Here is a 20,527-nt window from a genome sequence, read left to right as displayed (position 1 = left end):
GGGGATGAGGTGGGCAAGGAAAGGATTCCTGTCCTTTCCCTAGGTCTTCCCAGCATAGTTTTATCCTCATTCTATGCAACAGACAATACAAAACACTGCCACACACGGATCCACAGCACAGAACGGGCTGAGATACCCCTCCGAAATTCCTCCTTCTCCCTACCCCTTGCCCATCTGCCTGTCTCTGCCTCCCCCCCTTTCCCGTCTGTCTCTACTCCCCTTCTCCCCTTCCCCTGGCTGTCTCCATCTCTCCTTTCCTCCTCCTTCCTCCCCTAGCTCTCCTCTAAACTAATTGCACAGCTCGCTGTGTCTGGAGGAGAGCCACAGATCGATCCGTCGCTGTTGAAATGTTAATGCTAATCGTATAACCGCTCCGCCAGCACCTCGCACTTCAGTGGCAGCTCCAATTAATCTCAGGTAACGCAGCGCGTGACCTTCGGCTCAGAGCCGGGGCAGCAGCCAAGCGATGCTTATGTAATTACACCATGAAGTGTGTAATCACCTGCCCTAATCCCCGAGGCCTCACAATTAGCCGAGGCCTCGGTCGCTGGGCTGCCAAGTGCTTTGCCACCCCGGACAGCCTGCAGATGAATAACGGACAATTAAAGCGGCATGACGGGGGCTAGGAGGTGTCCGTTCGATCGTAATTAGCTGTAATCATGGGGAGACGAGCCTGGCAGACGTGCTGTTCGTTTTATAAGAAGCAATTTAGGAAATCAAGTTGCTTTTAACCATTCCATGGCCAGGCAAGCGGTGGCCATGCCCTCCCTGCCTTTTATAAATACAGAAAAGGGGATCCTGTACAAGAGATAACAATGCACAGAAGCCCCAGGTGCAAGCTGCACACAGAGAGCTCAGAAGGAAATGCTAAAAACAAAGAGACCTTCTTGATTTTGGCCAAGACGACACAATCTGTGCCCAGGAAGCATACTGTTTGATGGGGATCAGGACTGGGCAATGGAAAATAAAAGGTTCTCCCCTTTGGTGGCAGCCCAGTGTTAATCAGAGGCTATTTTTATGCTTTAATGTCACGCTACAGGGCCTAACTTTGATCCCTAAGGAATTCACATCTGCTCGAGACCCTGCAGTTCATTCCCTCTGTCCTCTCATCAGAGCTGCGCAGCTTCCCTGCCATTCTGGGCCAGGGATTAACTCATACGTTGGACTGGCCGGTGAGCGGTGCCCCGGCTGGGGAAGGGGGGGCGGCAGGACGAAGCGATTGTTCTGGGACCCCATCACACTGCCATGCACACGGCTGAGCATAGCAGCCTGCGGTGGCTCGGAAGGGGCTGGAGGTAGTTGAAAGAGGGGCTGTAAGAAACGCATCAAGAGCGACTTCAAACATGAGAGGTCAGTCACTGCTTATTTTACACACACAACACATGCTGAGGATGAGTCCAAAGGTTTAGAAAATTCAGGGAGACACATTTGCACATGCTGTCATCATCCCTGCCTGACACAGCAGACCACACGGAGACCCCAGGGTCGTTCTCGCAGCAACACTGGAGCTCTCCAGCAAACACGTGCATAGGGCAAAGCTGCTGGACCAGGCAAAGGTCCTGCAACTGGCACTGTTACAGCCGTGGAGACTGTGGCCTGAAGTCAGAGAAGGGAGGCTGCATAAGGCCAAACAAGAAGGAGTCATTGCACCTCACCTGCCATCCCCCTAACACTCAGCATCAGTCCCCAGCAGTAGATAACTTAGAAAGAAAGCAGGCATGCTCATAAATATTTGGAGGACAAGGGACTCTTCTCCCTGCAGATAGGCTGATACTCCCTAGCTCATGCTGCAGGGCCCCCGAGGAGCACTGATTCACACCGCCTGCGTTACCACGAAGGACAGACGCTTTCTGCCCTCCCACAAACCCAGCCTCCTGGCCATCCAGGCGGGGAACCTGTTGGAGCCTGCCACTGCTCCCTTCCAGCCCATCTGCCTGATCCTTGGCATGGAAACCTGGCACAGGAGGGAAGGAGTACGACCAGGTCGTGTCCTGGCGCAGAGCTGGGAAGCCCTCCCAGGCTGCCTGGTACAGATACAGCCAATTGCTTCCAAGCAAGCTTGGAAAAGCACTGGCAATCCCAGAGTAAAAAGCCCCAGAGACCTTAACAAAGGCTACTGTGCTTTTAGACAGATGTGCACCAAAATACAAATCCTTGCATCCTTTCTCAGGTACACATCAGCCTTCAACCCCCCATTAATTTCCTTCCTCCTCTTCTTCCACCTCGCAGAGTAAGGGCTGAATTACAGCCCCATACTCTGAGAACGTGAATTTAGCCCTTGGCAATTACATCTGATAAGCCTTGTCCGTACCTTGCAGAGAGCAGTTCTGTGTTACTGCATATTCCTCCCCCACCCCACCCCCCTTTTTTTTCCCCCCTAATATGCCAGCTGGAGGCTTGTGAGCAGGGTATTAGGGGATTTGCACTGCATGCTGCTAAATTTGATATGTCCTTTAACAGGAGACAAATGGTTCACAAGGCTTAAAAAGTATCGACTTTTCTTTAACAATAAGCACTAATGGCCTTCAAATAATCAATATTTAAAGTCATTATGGGGTTACACATTATACTGTTAAAACCAAGCCTTTCACTTTAACCCCATCGTATCCTCCCGAGCCCAGAGCAGTGCTCCCCCCTGACTCACTTCAAGCTCAAAAGGAAGGCTCGGAGCACAGGCTGTGACTGGAGATGTGAGAGGGTCAGGAAATGCAGATTGAAACCGGCAAGGCATGGAAATAAATTTAGAACGGATGGAAGAGGGGGGGGAAAAGAATGCATGAAAGCTCTGCTTTCTTCTGCTTTGCATTTGATAGGAAGAGACACTTTAAACCTGAGGTAATAGGCAAGCAGCACACAGCTCCTTGCTGGGTCACCATCCGCAGACACTGTCTGTGCCAGGAAGGGAAAAATAAATAAAATGAAAGGGCTTTCTAAAAATGGCGTTTGGGATTTCCAGGCAGAAAGAGACACGTACTGGCACTGCCCTTCTAGGGCAGCAGTGAGGTCTGGACACAGAGGAGGGCTGGTTTAGGCTGCCAGGGGAAATCACTCCCTCAAAATCCAAACTGGTGCTAAAACCAAATTAGTTAAATCAGGTCAAGCTCTTTGGCCTTTGCTCTGCATAACATTCAGCCAGATGGGATCTGGTGAGGAATCCTCCCAGTGCAAAAATCAGAGAAAGAGGGATACAGTGTTCAGAACAGAGAGGGGGACGCGAGGCTGGGGTAGGTAAGAGTAGGAGAGAGAATGTGTCCAGGGAGGACAGGAGAATGTGCGCAAGGAGCGCCAGAGTGAAAAGAAAAGCCTCCGCGATGCAGGGGGGAGGAATTAGGTGGTGAAAGAAAAAATGGTAGCAAGAGCAGATGGAAAGAACCCAATCCAAAAATCCTTGCTGGGTATTTCAGGCACATCTTTGCCCAGAGAAAGGCCTCTGGCTGATGCACAATGTTTGTCAGCTTTTTGCAAGGGAAGGGCAATGAGTGCATCTTTGAGACTCTGCAGCTCCCACTGCCAGAACACTCTAGCCAAAGGGCTCGGCTTCCCAGGACCCCAGCAGACCAGGATGCTGATGGCATCTCACGAGGCAGTATTTCTTGCTCCTTAGCATTTCTCCTGCCTTCACCCCATAATTGTCTATGGTCATGGAAGATGAATTGTGTCCCTAATGCTTCTGACAGACAGTACCAGAGACAGCTCAATGCTATTACCAAAGTATCTGCCTCAGCACTTGCCCTTTCTCTGCCTTCTCCCCATCTCACACAGACCCCATGCCATATACTGTACGAGTGGGAACAAGCTCCTAGCAGCTCATAACACAGAACTGATGCATCATATTTAGCCAACAAGCTTCACCACACTGATCACACTGTTAACCACCTTGTCCAGCCTGGTCTGAGCACCCGTGCAATGCCTTCCATTTGCAGGGTATAAAAGTTTTTCCCTAAAGGGAGGTGAACGCAAGCGTTCCCCAGGCTTCACACACACTAGCCTGCCCTGTGAGAAGCAGTCTGCTCAGTTCAAGAGCACAATCAGGAGTGAGTTCTGCAGCAGGTACCGCGAGATGAGCACCCTGGGTAAGAACATGCCAGGCTAAACGAACCCAGCAAAACCAAGTACATTGCCAACAAATTTTGGAGACAGGATCCAAGGAGTAGGATCCAAGCATCTCTGCAGGGCACAGCCACCTGCCATTTTTGCAGGAGATAGAGCAGTTTGGAGATGGGAAGTACTCCAGGCTGGAGATGTTATAATGACACCTTTTAGTTGTACCCTTTCCTCTTCCAAGTCTTTTTATAACACTGAACTCAACAATCTTTTCAAACAAACCACCAGGTCCTGGCACTCTATAATCCAAGCCTGAATCAATCTAGAGAAGGATCTAGGAAACCAAAACCATGAAACCAAATGGATTCTCAAGCCTGCAGCTTGAGTCTACTTCTGGCAAGATGTTATCAGTTTTACTAACTCTTTTGGACAGATAAGGAAGCTGGAGCAAAGAGGTGAAGGAACCATTACTCCGCTAAAAGGACCTTGGAACCTGGTCCAAGAAAATCCCTATTCAGTCTGTCTGTGTGCACACATGTGCGTATCATCCCCTTCAGAGCCACTGCTCACCTGCCTGCCTTGTGCTTAGTATCATGAAACCCAACAGCCTGTTTCTGACCAGCAAAAATGGATGCTAACTAGCTGACAAATGCCTGAACGTACCTATCTTCCCAGGTGTTCCCTGGCTCAGACTCATCACCCACCTCTTCACACCTGGCAACTGGAAAACTGTATATACAGTTCCTACCAGCCGGCAAAGGTCTCCGCATTCCTGTCTTTGCAAAAAACAGCAGCACTGCCCTGATAAACAAAACTGGGTTTTCCCCCCTTGCTTTGCCAGATATAATGGCTGAAGTCTGGAGTGACTAATTATTCTTGCCCACAAAGCTGCTGCACTTGAGAGCTGACCTGATCCCCACAGATCTCCCGATAGGACGCTGAAATGGAATTTTAACACCATGCCAAACAGTTCACATCCCCTCGCATCATGCGTTGTTACTTCTGCTCCTGGGAAAGGAGATGCCGTAAATCTACCTACAGTTTGCCGACATACATGATCCCGCTTCCTCCATCGCCTTCTCCTCTGTCAGTGCCTACCTGAACCTTTTAAAATTTCTATACCTTCATAATAAAGGTGCACAGAGGCTGCTTTGATTTACCCTGTTGACAAAGACCATGGCAGCCAAGTTCAAAACCCAAGGCTAAGAGCAACAGGGAGAATAAAAGGGAGAAATTAACCCATACAGCACTTTACGGCTTTACAATACATGGCCACGGCTTCTCCTGGCATACCTAAAAATGCCCACGGTGCTTTGGCAAAACAGCAAGAAAGAGTTTGCAGGTGACAGCCCCAACCAGGCCATTTTTGAGTGGGAGCAGAGGGATACATGCTGACCCTCAGAGACATTCAGGTGGCTGGGGACCTCTGGGGAGAAGTAACGATCATGTGAACTAGCATCAAGCAGACTTACCAAGTCATGACTATGGGGCATAGGTGTAGCTTCCCGTTTCCCAGCAGGACTCCCCAACTCTGCTAACCGAGGCTTAATCACACCTGAAAGCCTGGCCAAGGAGGCAGGCCACACAGGGCATTCTCACACCCTCCTGTGGGAGCAGATAGCTGCAGAAAAAACAGGCAGTCTGGTCTGCCATGCCTTGGCATGGTGGAAGAAGGAAGCACGGGACGTGCCCATTCAGGCCCACCATGGTGATGTTCCGCACCGTTTGTCTCAAAGCTCCTTGGAGAACTACCCTGCCCAGGCGTTTAGAGCAGGTCCTGTACCTACGGTCTGAGGCGGGAGCAGTGTGGGACAACAAAACCAGGGCTGGTAACGTGCTATGAGCCTTGTTTCAGTCTGCAAAGTCTTGGACAGAAACGAGACTACAGAGTATGTATCACAGACAAAAAGACAAGCTGGTCTTGCTTATAGGCAAATAACTAGACCTTTACAAGTGGGTGCAAATAACCTTGCTCCACGCAGTATGCCACATTATACTGCTCTTTAAACTGAGGTGCTCAAAGGCCTTCCGAAACATTGAGCACAACCTGTTTTCAAAGTGAGAACCACTGTCACTGGGCAGCAAGGGAAACCGAGACACAGAGTGACTCCTGCAAACTTAATCTAATGTCCCACAGACATTTCTCTCAACATCAAAGGCAGGTTGTGCCCCTATGCGGTTCCTTTCCCCCACCTCACCTCGCCAGGATTTCCCTCTCACTTATACGAATGCAACTATTCGTAGGGCTACTTGGAGAGCTGAATCAAGATGAAAAGCAGTGGTCTTTTCCAACCGTAACTCCTGGCCTTCAGTCTCTGTCCCCTGAGCTAGCGAGTAACTTCTCTCTCCCTCCCATAACTGGGGAGGAACACTGGCCCTAATTCCAGTCCTCTGCTTAAACTGCTAGATAACACCCTCTTCCCAAACGATTTAACGCTTCCTGGCCTAGCCCAGCTCCATTAGCTAGAACACCTGTCTGGCAACGGCAAGCACCTCTGGATTTGATACACATCTAATTCATTTTCAGTTTGCCCCTCCTATGTGCAGCACCTCCCCATAAGCAACCTCCACCCTTCCGTACGTGCCTTTTCAGCCAGGCCTCCGGCTGGCCTGGCACTTCTCCAGGCCACACATAGCTGGAGAAATGTTCCTGATGACTGGCTGCACTGAAACTCGGCTGTCTCTGCATTCCTCACAGGTCTGCCGACAATCCACATGGACTGGGTTGGATTTTTGTTTAGGTGGGTTAGCCAAAGTACACCCTGTAGGAGAAAGGTTTACCAGGTCTGCCCAGCCCCTACACATTGCAAACCCATTGGTCAGAAAGAAGGAAAAACAGACAGGATCTCCAAGGCTATAAATGGAGGGGGGAACCAACTCTGAACCCAATGTATACACACGTACGCTATAGAACTAATATTGCAGCCTGCTGCCTGCCCCACCCCAAGATGAAAGCCAAAAAAGTCTAGATACTAGAGCCTTTCACCGTTTGCCCCGTGATATCCAAGCCTTTGCGTCCCCGTGGCTGCCAGCCCCTCTCACACCTCTGCTATCCTTGTCAGAAACGCACACAGCTTTAATTTAATTTCCTTCTGAAGTTCTTGATTGTGGAGGGAATGGCTTATGGCATAGAGCAAGATAAATGAGCTAGAGTTTCCTGGGAGGGAGGGGGGTGGGGAGGAGGGAAATCAGCTTTCCAGCACTCCTATCAGTGCTAAAGGGAAGCCGTACCTCCTCCTTCCTCAAAAAAGAAAACTTCTCTTTTTATTCCATCCTTGAGCATCTGTTCTCTCTCATTATCTGGGGATGCTATAAAATGCAAACTTAAACATCTTAACCTGCTCTGTGCCAAAGAACAGGTTAGAGTCTAGCGTCTGCCCTGGAGAGCCAAGGCAGGATTGGGATTGTTCCCACCAGCCAGACAGTCGCCAACCTGGATGCGAACGCATACGTGCACAAGCACAAATCACCTCCCCTTGGTACAGACAGCCCCGCATGTGGCACACAGGCAAACCCACGCCTTTGCACCTGCATAACGCCCGAGGGAGACGTTAACACGTCACCGGGGCAAATCGATCCTGCCCACCCCCACGGGCACCGCTACCCCCACCCAGGCGCACCCTCCCCTCCCCGACCCTTATGGGTGCACACGCCTTTCCAGCCGGGCTCTGAGGGTGCACACCGCTCCGACAGCCCGCGCTGGGCGGGCTCGCACGCTTCGCCCCCGCCCCGCTGGCCGGGCTGCCCGGAGCCCCCCCCCCCCGTACCCCCCCTGCGATGCCGTCTTGGCTGGAGCAAACCCCGCCCCGGGGCGTGGGGGAGCCGCGGCCGGCCCTTCCCCGTCCCCCGGCGGAGCCGCCCCCGCGGTACCTCTCGGGGAAGTGGGTGTCCCTGTGCTGGGGGAGGCCCTGCTTCCTCCGCTGGCTGGAAGAGTTGCTGGCCGAGGGGATGTGCGCTTCCATCGCGCCGGGGTTGCGCGCCGCTGCCGCCGCCGCCACCTCTTGCCGCGCCCGGAGGAGATCTGGGGAGAGGGAAGGGAAGGGATGAGCTGCTGCCCGGCACGGGCCCCGACGCGCCCCCCCCCCCCCCCGCCCCGGACCCGCGGAGGCACCCACCGCCCGCCCTCCGCCGCGGGGGCTGCTCCGGTTCCCCGCCTGCAGCCGCGCACCGGCCCCGGGGCTGCTCCCGGCTCCCCGCGGGCGACAGGGCTGCTGCCGGGGCTGCTCCCCTCCCCTCCCGTCCCGTCCCTCCCCGCAGCCCCTCGGGCGACAGCCGGCTCCCTTGCTCCCCCCGCTGCCCGTCTCCGCGGTGCGGGCAAGCTGTCAAGCGCCGGGGAGGCGGGGGAGCGCGGCCGGCCCCGCGGCTCCCCTGCCCCGGGCTGCCCCGGGTACTCACCCGGCAGAGCGGGCTCTTAGCGGGATCCGCCTCCGCCGCCAAGGGAGTTTGGCAGCGGAGGAAATTGTGCAACTACGGGAGGGGGTGGATTGCTGTTTAATTGCCTTCCTGTTGGAGGGAGGGAAGGAGGGAGAGAGGGAGGGATGAAGGGAGGGAAGGATGGATGGGGGGAGACAAAAAGGAGGGGAGGCTTTCCCGAGCCACCCGCCTGCCCCTCTCTCCGTGGGCGCGCAGCCCCGGGCCGCGGCTCGCAGCGCACCGGGGGCGGCACCTCCCGGTCCCCGAGCGGAGCCGCGGCGGCACCTGCCCCGGCCCCGCCGCGCCCGGCGGGGAGGGGAGAGGGGAGCTGACCCGACCTGCTACCGAGAAGCCAGCCGCGTCCTCCCGCCCGACCCGCTCCCGCCGGCCCCGGCGCCCCCGCCGAGGCGCACGGACGGCGGCGCGCAGCGGCTCCGCGACCCGCGGGGCCCCCCGCTGGGCACCGCCGGTTGTAGCTGGCCCGCCCCCGGCGCCCCGCGGTTTGCCGCGGGCAGCGCTCTGTCCCCGGGACCCCCGGCGGGGCAGCGTGTGTCGTCCCCCGTCCCCCCCTCCAAAGCCACGGCCCAGCATCTCCCGCTGTGAAGCCTTCCCTGGCCCGGCCTCTCCCGCTGCTGCCGAGAGCAGGGGATGGGGGGCCCTTTCCCTGGGTGGCCCCTACACCCTCGGCCGGGGAGCACCCGCCTCCCCGCACTCACCCGGCTGGGGAGCACCCAGCCCTGCTACCAGGTACAGCCTAGCAGCGCACCAAGGGCCGTTTTCCGAAGCGTGGCGAACCCCCCCAGCCAGCTGCCCAAAGCCCCGGGGACTCTGTGGCCCTCACCTGGGCAAGGGCTGACCCCTGGTCCCAGCAGGTCCGTACCTGCCTAGCACAGCTCTGCGGCAGGAAAGTAAAGGGCTGGGCCGCAGCGCAGATGCGGCTGGGGTGCAGAAGGAGGCCCCTTCCAGCCTTAGGCACAACACTTCCATCAGACCATGGGCTGCAGGTCAGAAAGAAATGCACCCCTCGCTAAACCTGCGCTGCCGTGTTAGCAGTGCCGAACCCTCTACCCATTACGCAGACGGACTGTGCAATGACAGGTTATACGCATGTACAGTCTTTCCAGCGTGGGTGTCAGCGTAGACAAGCTGCCCACGCAAGTGCCACGTGATGGAGAACGCAGGCATGGCCAGATGCACCACAAGCACACGGTAACGGGGATGACAGCGTACGCCGAGGAAGAGCAGGGGATGCAAGCACAGCTGTCTCGCTATTGCACTTGCCTTCTCAGGGAACAACGCAGCTGGACAGACCTATGAGAAGGTCTAGTGACAGGGACACCCGTACCAGCTGCACTGAGAGAGGCTTCTTCCAGAGTGCTACTCTCTCACAGTTAAGCATTAAGAGTCCCTGAGTTTCTACACCTATCTGAAAACACCCTACACCCAGCTTACTTATATCCCACAACAAAACCTCTGCTGCCATTCACACGATACACAGGAAACGCATACACACAGATGCACACTTAGAGGAAACCTCCTTCGTACACTCACTGTGTACCACTCTGCAAAAGGAAACCAAAACACAGCTGGGGAGAGGAGGAGAGGAAGATTTATCTTAATGAACACGCACCCTGGTCAGGATCAACTCACATATTGAGATTTCAAAGCACTCCACATCCAGCAGCGTATTAGTCCTCTGCCCACAACTGATTCATAAAGCTAGGTTAATATAAGAGTGTTGCATGACCTTGGTAACGATACACTTTCCATCTCCTTTATACCACCCACACTGCCTTCCTTTGGTTCCGGAAATCCCAGCCATCCATATTCCTATTAGCCCCAAGATGTGCCCAGCCCAGCTTGAGCTTCACCAATCACTTCATCAAATTATTTCGGTGACGGTCAGGGCTGAAGCCCCGTGGTGGGACTGCAAGTTGGGGTGGAAACGCTTACACAGCTGCTATTTTTGCTGGCAGTAAGAAGGACATTGGTACCCGAACGCTTCTAGCCACGTTCATGCACGCACAATCCCCATCCCCACACCCCCAACTGAGGGGACAAACATTAAAATGACGGACCATTTTGAACTGCGGAAGTATGTAAGAAATAGTGAAACAACAAACCACATCAGATCACATAAAAAGCCTAGAGAATTCTCCGAGCCAGAGACCGTGCACCTTCAATGTTTATAAATTAATTATCTGAAAAACCCAGGTCACTCCTTATTGCCACAGTGCCTGTAATTTAGAAGTCTGGCGTGCAGCCAATTCCAGAAGCCGCATTGATCCTGAATGACCGCAACAACCCCCCACACGCACACCCTCTCCTCTCCTCTTTCTCTCCCCTCCTTCCCTCCCCTGCGCCCCTACCCCCTCGCACAGCCCCCCCCGAGGATCTGTTATTTACAATCCTGCACTCTGACAGTTGGGAAATCAGATTGATTGACAGTGGGACGCTGGCGGATGGAGGTTCCAGGCACGGAGACAGACTGAATTCAGAATGTGGGATGAATGCCACTGGGAGAATGGGGGTGGAGGAGGGGGGCTGAAAAGCAATTAAAAAAAAAGATTTCTAAATTATTAACATTTTTTAAATTATTAATGTTATTGGTGCCTCCATGTGAGCCCGCAGATAAACTGCGCTTTGTACCGGCACTAATAATTTATAGCCCAACCAGAGCCCTGTGGCGTGGAGACAACCCAAAATACACGCAGTTTTCTCTTGTCAATGTTACACGAGAGAGTCTGTCTGTGCAGACCCCTCTTGTCCCCCTGCCCACCCCAAAACCTCAGTGTGACCCCTCCCCTAACAAATGCTGATGAGACAATTTAATCATAATCATAAAAAATACGTCAGGCTTTTAACGTAATGAGCTACTTTACTCATTACACGGGGGGAGAAGGGGGTGATACCAGCTGTTGTGCAGCACACGCTCTGCCTGGATGGCCATGTTCCGCACGTCCAGCCGCCATCCGGTGCCCCGGTTAAGTGGTCTATCATGACTGTCTGTTACATTCCCGGTACACATAACACGTTTTGTGCTGAGTACGTGCCCTGTTGTATTCAACGTGGTCTACACAGACCTGCACGTCATGGTTGAATATTCAGCGTTTGCACGTCTGCATGTGTTAGCCTTTTGTGCGCGATGCATGTTATATACTGTCCTCTTGCGTACTGTGCTTGCGTTGATTGCATGTATGTGTGGAAACTCCAGCCCTATGGTGCATGGCTTTGCCCCTGTACCTATGCATCATGCTTGCAGGAGCTCTGCACCTCTGTCAATGTCTGGGACGGGCTGAACACCACACACAGAAGCATGTGCCATGTTCACTACGGTGTGCCTCAGCACAGGTTTACGCCATGCCTCTGCTGATAAGCAAATCCTTACTCCACAGTGAAAGGAATTGCCGCCTTGCCCCCAGAGAAGCCAATCAAATCAAACAAGAGTGGAAAAGAAGACAGCCTCTTCATTAACCTAACAAGGAGCCCTGGGGATTTACGCTGTAGACCGGAGATTCTCCTCTAGCTCTTGCTGGATGCTTCGCCGATGTTGCTTGCGCTCCTTCCCTGGATCACCCAGGCAGGTATGTGTCAGCCCTCCATGCCTTGGGTAGGAAGCAGCACAGGGGCTACCAAACTCTTGCACAGCACTGCTTTTCAGTGACGCTTCAACCCTCTGCTTCCACGACTGGAACAACATCACCTCTTCCGTCTCCCTGGCTTTGCCTGGTCCAGACAGCTGAGTTACTTCCCTCACCCCCCACTCCTGCACAGAGGATCTGGGTACAATGCACAGCTTTACTCTGGACCAAGCCGAGCCAGCGCCAGCACGCTTTGCTCGCCCGAGGGAAGGTGGAAGTGTCCCTGTGGGCTGAGGAGCCTTTGGCCTGTGGAGGGATGCTTGTGGCTCCTGCGCTCTGCCAAGCGGTTCCCGGGGTGGAACCTGCAACTGCCTAGTGCCCCCTTTAGGCACAGTGCAGGATGCTGCGGCCGAGCCGGATTTAGCCCGCTTCCTCCACAAGCCAGGCAAAACCTAGCAGCAATCCTTCAATTCCTGAGGGACCTGTTAGATCCTGGTACTGCAGGACCCTTATCCCCGTAGGACATCACTCCAGCCCCAGGACAAGGCAGCAGCATTGGACAACGGTATTTGTTAATGAAGAGGCTGCTTCAGGACCAGGTTTTGGATTTTCCCCTCCTTGCACTAACATAACTGTACAAGCGCCAGCCTCCTTTTAAAGAGCAGAACGGCAGCATCTTCCCTTGAACATAGATACAGGCACAGAAATAATCCTGTGCTGCTAAAGGCTAGGAAGAGCAGACAGGCAGGTACAGAGGCACAATCTGCAGTGCACACAACAGGCCTTAAATAAAGAAGGGCCGGGGTGTCCCTCAGCTATCCCTAGTGCCCAGCTCAACCTCAGAGGACCACACCATCCTGGGAAGGTCTGGGAACAATGTCTGAGTGCTGGAAGCTGTGACCTACAAGGTCCTTACAGCCATGCTCTGAGGAAGCCCTCACCGAGCGAGCATACACTGGGTATGGAAGAAGCTCCCTCCCTTTCAGCAACACTTCCCCTCACTTTTCCACAGCAGATCTGGTTTCGGCTAGTGAAGGACCAAATCAGTCCTTGGTGATGTAAACAAATTGCTTTCAGTAGATGATACCATGGATGAACCTGTCCCACTGACTTCAGCATTTGCCTGCTAAGCTGTCTTCACTGCAACTTACCTTCATCTGCATATTTTAATTGTCCGTAAAATCATAAGACATCTAATTCGCATTAAGGTGAAAAGTCTTTAACACCAATTTATGCTATTGTCTGTGTGTAGCAACTATTGCATAAACTTTCTAAACCTAGCACTATCAACGCTTATCTAAATCCCGCAACATCGTCTTTCTGTTTTAGATCCCATCGCTATATGGCAGGAGTATCTGGCACCGCCTACATCGCCCCCCACTCCTGCATTATGCCTGCACTCATTCCCTTGCTCCATGCTATGACCCAAATAAGACTTACACCACAGATTCTGAGTATTCAGATTGACATGAGCTCTTGAAACAAAGGAAGAAAAGGACCCCCCCTCACCGCCACTGCAAAAAACACAGTAGTGATGTTGCAGCTAATCTATTCCAGTAAACAAATGTGTAGCCCCCACTGATCGCTACAGAAGGTATTAGCATTTATAAATGGCTGAGGGTAGGTGCCCCCACAGAGACAGTGGGAGAAACGGTCTGTAGGATACTCTTCAGCACCACCTGCATTCAGTGCATGATAAACATGCAACACTGCAGCCCATAAATCCTTCTCACGTGCACACAGGGGTTAGGGACATCTTGTAAGACTTATACCGAATAGCAAAGCGAGCCCCTTCTCCCATTTGTAAGGGCCTGTACCTCCATGGCTGGGCACTGCCATGCTGTTGGCCAGCTGGTAGAGACGTTGTTGCTGCTGTTCTTCAAACGCGCCGTGTTCATTCAGTGCTGACATCATGCGTCTATAGTGCTCCTCTGGGGTCATCTGAGTCACCGAGTCCTCAAGTAGAGGCGTATGGGAGTTTTCTGAAGAGCAGAAAGATTTGGTCTTTTTTCCAGACAGAAATACAGTGGAAAATCACGTAAGTATAGGGATAGCACAAAAGAAAGAGAAAGGGGCGTAGAGGGATATTAGCACAATTTCCCACAACTCTGTAGCGTACCCACTGAACTTCATGTACCAAGCTGCCAAATGCAGCTGTCCTTGTGCTCCGAGATGTACCATTACATGCGGTCAACACACCTAACAACTTGCTAAACCTCCAAACATGGGCACACTTACATACAGAAAAGTCTACAGCTTCAATTGCCACAGCACCCAAAAAACTCATGAATAACTTTTTTTCTTCCCTAAAGCAACAAGCATTATAATAACACAAAATTACCAGCAAACTCTCTACCCCCAAGGTGGCAAAGAGGGCAGGCAGGATGAAAGCGTTCACTGAGTTCTCCCCCTTTCATCTTAGGGGACGCGAGTTCTTTTTTTCAATTAATACCTGATCCGACACGCACCTCTTTCCCCCACCTTTCTGAACGCCCGCAAGGACACAATAACGCGCGAGATGTTCAAGCAGTGTAGGTGATGCTGACAACATAGACAGTGATGACAGTCCACCCGCTCAGCTCTTGGAGGGAAGTCACAAAAGCAGGTTGTTTCAGATCTATACATACGGCTAAGCACCTGAGGCCATTAAAATTACACCCAACATGCCTAATTCTCCATCTTCCCGGAATGACTGCCCAGCCCAGGAGGGAGGCGCAGGAAGGCCCTGCCTGCTCCCTGGGCAGTAGGGATCCCAGTCTAACGATCAGGGAGATAAAACCACGGAGGCTTTGTGTTTACTGTAAGCAGAACTCAGAGTAATTACCGTTCTCCTCCTTGGCGGTGGCTGCTCCAACACTATTTTATCTTGGATCTTCCCCACAGGCAAAACCTTTTCATTACTCAGAGAGGAACTCCCAGTCACAATCCAAACAGGCAGAAGGGAAGGGAGGGAGCGGGAAGGGCTCCCCCCATGCTGCAGTCACAAGACCACCGCTGCGTTCAGTGAACGACAAGACCACCCTACCGTGTGCCCCAGATTCGTGCTCCTTCATCCACCTCATTTCACAGCCAGAGTCCCTCAGGGCTCATGGCAGGTGACTCTGCTGCCAGACTGGCTCCGAATTCAAGGCGGTGGCTCTGAGCACAGGCCACTTATTTTACACGAGCATCAGCGCTGTAACGAGTATGCAGGCACTGGACACCTTGCTGGGAAAAGAGCTGTGGGTCTCTCTCAGGCGACAGAAAGGCCTCTAAGCTAGCTATCAGAAAAGATAGCCTGTGGCAAACAAATACAGTCCAAGAGACAGAGTACCTGTAAAACGGGGCCCTGCGACAGTAGCTTAGGGACTGGTTCACTTCTGCCTTGGCCAGAATTAGAGGCCATTAGTGGCAAGCGCTGTCTTGCCACCAAACTCATTACACAACCAAGCATACAGGGGCTCAGATTTTGGGGATGCAATCTTCACGTGTAATGAAACCACCTCCTGCCCAAAACATAGGAGGGACTAATAATAATAATAAAGAGTCTGAGCTGCACAAAATTTCAATAAAAAAGGGTTGCCTCACCGGCTCCCAAGGAACTCTTCCTCTGCAAACGGGCAATTACTTCAGTCTCCTCCAGCTCAGGTCAGCTGTCCAGCTCAGCAAAGACTCTCAACAGGCATAGCAATTTGTGGCCATATCTGCAACCACTGATCTCTACCCCAGTGACATGTTATCTGCATCTCGGGGACCACAGGCTTCTTGTGTAAATCACAGGTTCACGGCTTGCTTCAAGCTAGCTAGTACCAGGAGCTGGGTCGCCACCCTGTACTGCGTGCATCACACTGGGAAACCAGACCCAAAAGAGGGAGGCTGCACAAGAAGACAGCCATGCCATGCCTGCTCCCTCCCACTCCTCACCTACGGTACCCAAGCCCGCAAGACACCAGTGGAAGGAGCAGGGGTGTGCGGGGCAGAATTCCTTTCCATGTCCCCTTCCCACCAGGTCACTCTGTGGGCCAGATTCCCACATCTTCCTCCTCTCTCTTACTGCTCTTGCCGCCTCCCCCAGGAACGCAGGAGTGCACCAACTGTTTCAGTTCCTTTCTGATGCTCTTAACCAAAGGTCTAAGGAGCCAAGCCACATGCCACAGACCTGATTTAGAAAAACACTGATTTTTTTTTTCTACAGCTGTGTCATTAGAGAAAAAAGGGAGGGGGGAGGGGATTTAATAACACTCAATTACCATAAACTCTATCCGATCAGCCGCAGAGCAGATTTCAGGTGCAAGGAGGGGAGGGAGAATGCGGGTGGCAAGGGGAGGCTAAGAGGAAGGAGGAGTCCAGGGAAAGGCTGGATTTCCACACTTAAAACTTGGAAGATTTCACATGACTCAGCCAGCGATAATTCCAGCTTTGCTGAAGCTTTGCTGTCTGCTTTTGTCATTACCAGGGGGTAATGCGGGAGACTGATCTCGTCAAATCTCTTCCAGCCGCCAGGTGTGAAATGGACTCTGGCACGGTCACTGGGAAGGCACAGCCGAGGCAGGCTCTCCGGCGTGCCTCCCTGTTCACCCAAACCAAGGATCGCCCACCTCTCCCACCCACCACCAACACTGCACAGTCCCGATGGTAGCAGCCAGAGGGAATTCTGGCTCTCAGAGGAGGCAGGTTTTCTGCTCAGCCTGAAGCACTTGTCATTGCTGCAGAACCTTTTCACCAAGCTTTTATAAGGCTCGACCTCCCCAAGCAATCCCAGACAAGACAGGAGCACCCAGCCTGTCCATCTCCTCTCCTTTGCTACAACAAACCCACGACAGCCTGAGCCTCCCTTTCCTGAACCACAGTGAAGGCTCAAGGAGCCTGCTGCAAAAGCATCTCACCCCAGGTTCAAAGCCAGGTCTTAGTCAGTAGCTGTAGGGTTTTTGCTGCCTCAGCTGTCATTTGCCAGGGCAGAGAGGGCCCGTGCCCACTCCCACCACATTCAGCAGTATGGGCTTGGGGGGGCAGTGAAGTTGTGAGCAAGAATGGGGCCAAACATTGTTTCTTCATTTGGCCTAACTGGACAGCTGCCAAACCAATCAACATATGGATATTCCCCCCCCCAAATAAAAAAAAGAAAGAGGAACAAACTGATGTAGGCTGGATCTGAATTGCTCAGCTGTAGTCCAACTCCAGTTCTGATCTACTTCATTAACCAAAGATGCAGTTAAGATTTTGGTTTGGTTTAAATGATCTACAATAGCAAAGAAAAGAGAATGGCAGAAGGAGCAGCATATGAGCTCATCAGCCCACCCCATGGAGCGAGTGCAATATTGTTCCCTACGTGTGTTTTCCAGCACTTAGTCCAGCCTAGTTTCAAATCTTCCCAAACGATGAGGCTTCAACTAGATTTATTTTTCAGCAGTTCAAATAGGAACCAAAATACTCTTACTGATCTTTCTCTTTTTGCAATTGTTCAGTTTTATTTCATGTCTCAAGGTATCGGAGAAGCAGATCTCCAGACATGCTCTTGCTGCAGGAGTGAGGATTTTACTTGGGGAATTGTCTCCCAGGGAGAAAGCCTCCTCCGTGACCTGCCAGCACAGCCCTCACTCCGAGCCTCTGATACGCTCGCATTTCCATATTAGACGCGAGAACGTTCTGCTCTGTTTGACAGCAGTGCTGGCGCGGCCCTGTTTCCACCGAGATAGGGCTCTCTTTTGATCTCTGGTGCGCGCACTGCGAGCGTTGGGGAGGGGGGAAGGGAAGGTTACTGCTTCCCCGCTGGAAGGGTTTCCAGCCCTACAGGTGTTTTTTCACTCAGTCAGAGAGAGGGAGTGATTTACTTGGCTGCCTCTGTTCTCCTTGCCCTGTCAGGCGCAGCCACAGCAGCACGAGATGTGCCGCGGGCACGGGGTCACTTCTCCTCTTCAAAAGGCTGTTTCAGAGACAATGCAGCTGTGCCCTGAGCAAGAGCTGCATCCAGGGCCAGCGTGCAACCGAGAGGGGGAGAGTCCCCACCTTGAGCCGCACACCACCACAGCAGAGCGCAGAAGGCGGAGGACCAGCACCCACACAAGGTGCACCACCGGGCCGGAGAGAAAGGAAGGGTGCGTCCCAGGGAGACACTGCAGACCCGGCTCCTACCGGAGGACAGCGTGGGGTTGCACGGGCTGCAAAGCTCCGATCGGTCCTTGTTTCCCTTCCCACTCCTAAATCACAAACTGCACTCACAGCATCTGGGTCCCAGCCAAGCTTGGGGCTCTAGCACAATCTCACACTTGACAGCACTACTCTACAGCAGTAGTGCCCCAATTCCAGGTAACTAGCCACTAGGGTCCATCGTGTTTGAAAATGGCTTGTCACATAACGCGGATCCTTCTGTTTCCAACCAGCTCCTTAGTATAGAGCTGGGAACACAGGGATAATTTCCCTCCCGCCTCTCCACGGTACCCACCGGAATGCTGCCTGACTGCCAGCAAGATGGGAAGTCCCCTGGGAGTTCTCAGCTGCAAGGTGCTCGCACTGTTTGGGGCCTAAGACACAGAAACACTGGCTATAGCCCCTCCTTTGACCCCCTTTTCATAGCAGGGGGTGGGTAATAAAGGCTCCAAAAGCACAAGTGTCTCTGCCTCTATTCAGCCCCTCACTATTCTGATGATATTCCAGCATCAGCACAGCCTAAAAATGCCTGCCACGGTGTCGGAGAGAACAGGGGTTCCCCAATGATCTAATATAATAAAAAACAGGTAACACGGGAGAGTCGTAGAAGGCCCAGCTCAGAATTTCCATTCTGTCTCACACTCTTTTCAAGGGCAGGGAAGGCTTTCTGAGAAAAAAGTGGGAGTAGAAAACAAAAGTTTGCTTTTATTCAGGGCTTCCTAGAAACCTCTCTCTTAATGAGTTGGGGGAATCCCTGAGTCATTCAGAGTTAAGGAGCTGGATTTAGATCCTGAGTGCATACGGCAAAGCCAAGGGCTGCTTATCTGCCTCACACTGCACTCAACCCACTCAAGCAAACAAAAATGGTGGGAAGGCCACAGGAAAGAAACGGAATGGGATCATTTGACCCACTGCTCCCATGGCAAAAGCATCCATTTGTGCAAGTTCAGCCACTTTATTAGGGTGAATCCAAATGCAATAGTTTGGTTTCAGATGGCTTCATTAAAGTTTAGCCCATTCTCAGCCAGGCCACATAGGCTGCTGTTACCTGGATTCATACCTAAGCACGCACTGTCTTGGAATTACAAAGGATACAAACTCAGCAGAAACAGCAAAGATGACAGCAGGTGTATCAAGTGCGTTACAGGAGTCTCACACCTCTATATAACAAATGTGTTTCAGAATCTATACAAGCATCCTGCTAGAACTTACCTGCACATCTACTAGAAACATTTCAAGGATAACAGGAATAGGGCAGATGAAAAAAATCAAGGAAAACAGATAAACAGTAGCAGTATATAGGGTTCCTCTTTACATCTTTCAAAAAAGCCCAGTAAAAAGCTAAGGCGCTTTTACTTGTATTAAAGAGTTAACAGGCAGGAGAGGGTTACTGAAAGAAAAGATTTAGTATGTTCTTAGGTAGTGTTAGCAATATTATATCGACACCCGCATTCAACGTCCTCTCAGAGTATGCTGCCTTTCAGATCATAATTTGGGGACAGGGAGTCAAGAAGGGACAATATACAGGAACATCATGCGAAATTAGGATGCAGTACAGGTCCCTACAATATATCTTTATATAGCATAATATAAGGTATGTAGTTTAAGGTGGCTTCAGGACAAACTGCTGCAAAAAGTCCCCTTTGAGATTCCCTGGATTGGTTACTGAGAATATACACCTTGAAGGGTCTCAGCTGCTGGACTCCAAACCCATGAAACAGGATCTAGCTTCAGACAGCTAGTCTGCTTTTATTTTTTTATATTTTTTTTTAGCGGCCAAAGAGTACAGGTTAAGCACAGTGATGGAGATAGGTATTACTGACAGCTAATTAGTTTGAACTTAACAACAAAGCCTTTAAGTGAACGGCCTGCAAAACCTCATTTACGCAACCTCGAGACAAACTCATTAACTGCAGGCTCCATTACCCACTCCACTTTGCCAGTCGTAAAGAAAGTTTAAAAATCATGTTTATAGGAAGGAACCATAAGACAAATAAGGAGATTAAAAAAAAAAATCCCTAAAAAGAGAAACCTTCTGCAGATTCCATCTCTATAGGAACAGTGCCATAAATGCATAAGAAAGAACTAGGCAGCCCTCTTCTCCCTGCTAGGCTTCTTTTTTTTCCCTTTAAAGGAACAGATGCAAGCATGATAAGCCTGCATGTATCTTTTCTATTAAAGATGTAATCAAGACATTCTGCCTGAAAAGTAGAAACACCCCTAAAATCCACCTCAAAAGCTGCAGCTTGTTTTTAATCATAAAACAATTATTCTAATTAAGAGGCAATCCCTTCCTCGCACTGCAAGCTTCCCTCCGATTAGATAAAGAAAGCACAGAGCACTGGAAGCCTCCTTCATGCACC

General features: G+C 51.9%; 1 protein-coding gene across 1 annotated transcript in view; it reads right to left on the bottom strand.

Moving 5' to 3' along the window:
* SAMD11 (sterile alpha motif domain containing 11) overlaps positions 1-20,527 on the bottom strand; it is a 126,280-nt gene that overhangs the window by 19,534 nt on the left and 86,219 nt on the right. The window contains exons 7-8 of the mRNA XM_059829937.1: positions 13,856-14,020; positions 7,915-8,065 (exon numbers count right to left, since the gene is read on the bottom strand). Coding sequence (XP_059685920.1) covers positions 7,915-8,065; positions 13,856-14,020 — 316 coding nt within the window. The remainder of the gene's footprint in view (positions 1-7,914; positions 8,066-13,855; positions 14,021-20,527) is intronic.

Source organism: Gavia stellata, chromosome 27 (assembly GCF_030936135.1).
Source record: "Gavia stellata isolate bGavSte3 chromosome 27, bGavSte3.hap2, whole genome shotgun sequence".
NCBI classification, from domain to species: domain Eukaryota; kingdom Metazoa; phylum Chordata; class Aves; order Gaviiformes; family Gaviidae; genus Gavia; species Gavia stellata.
This window is presented reverse-complemented; position numbering and strand designations above follow the sequence as displayed.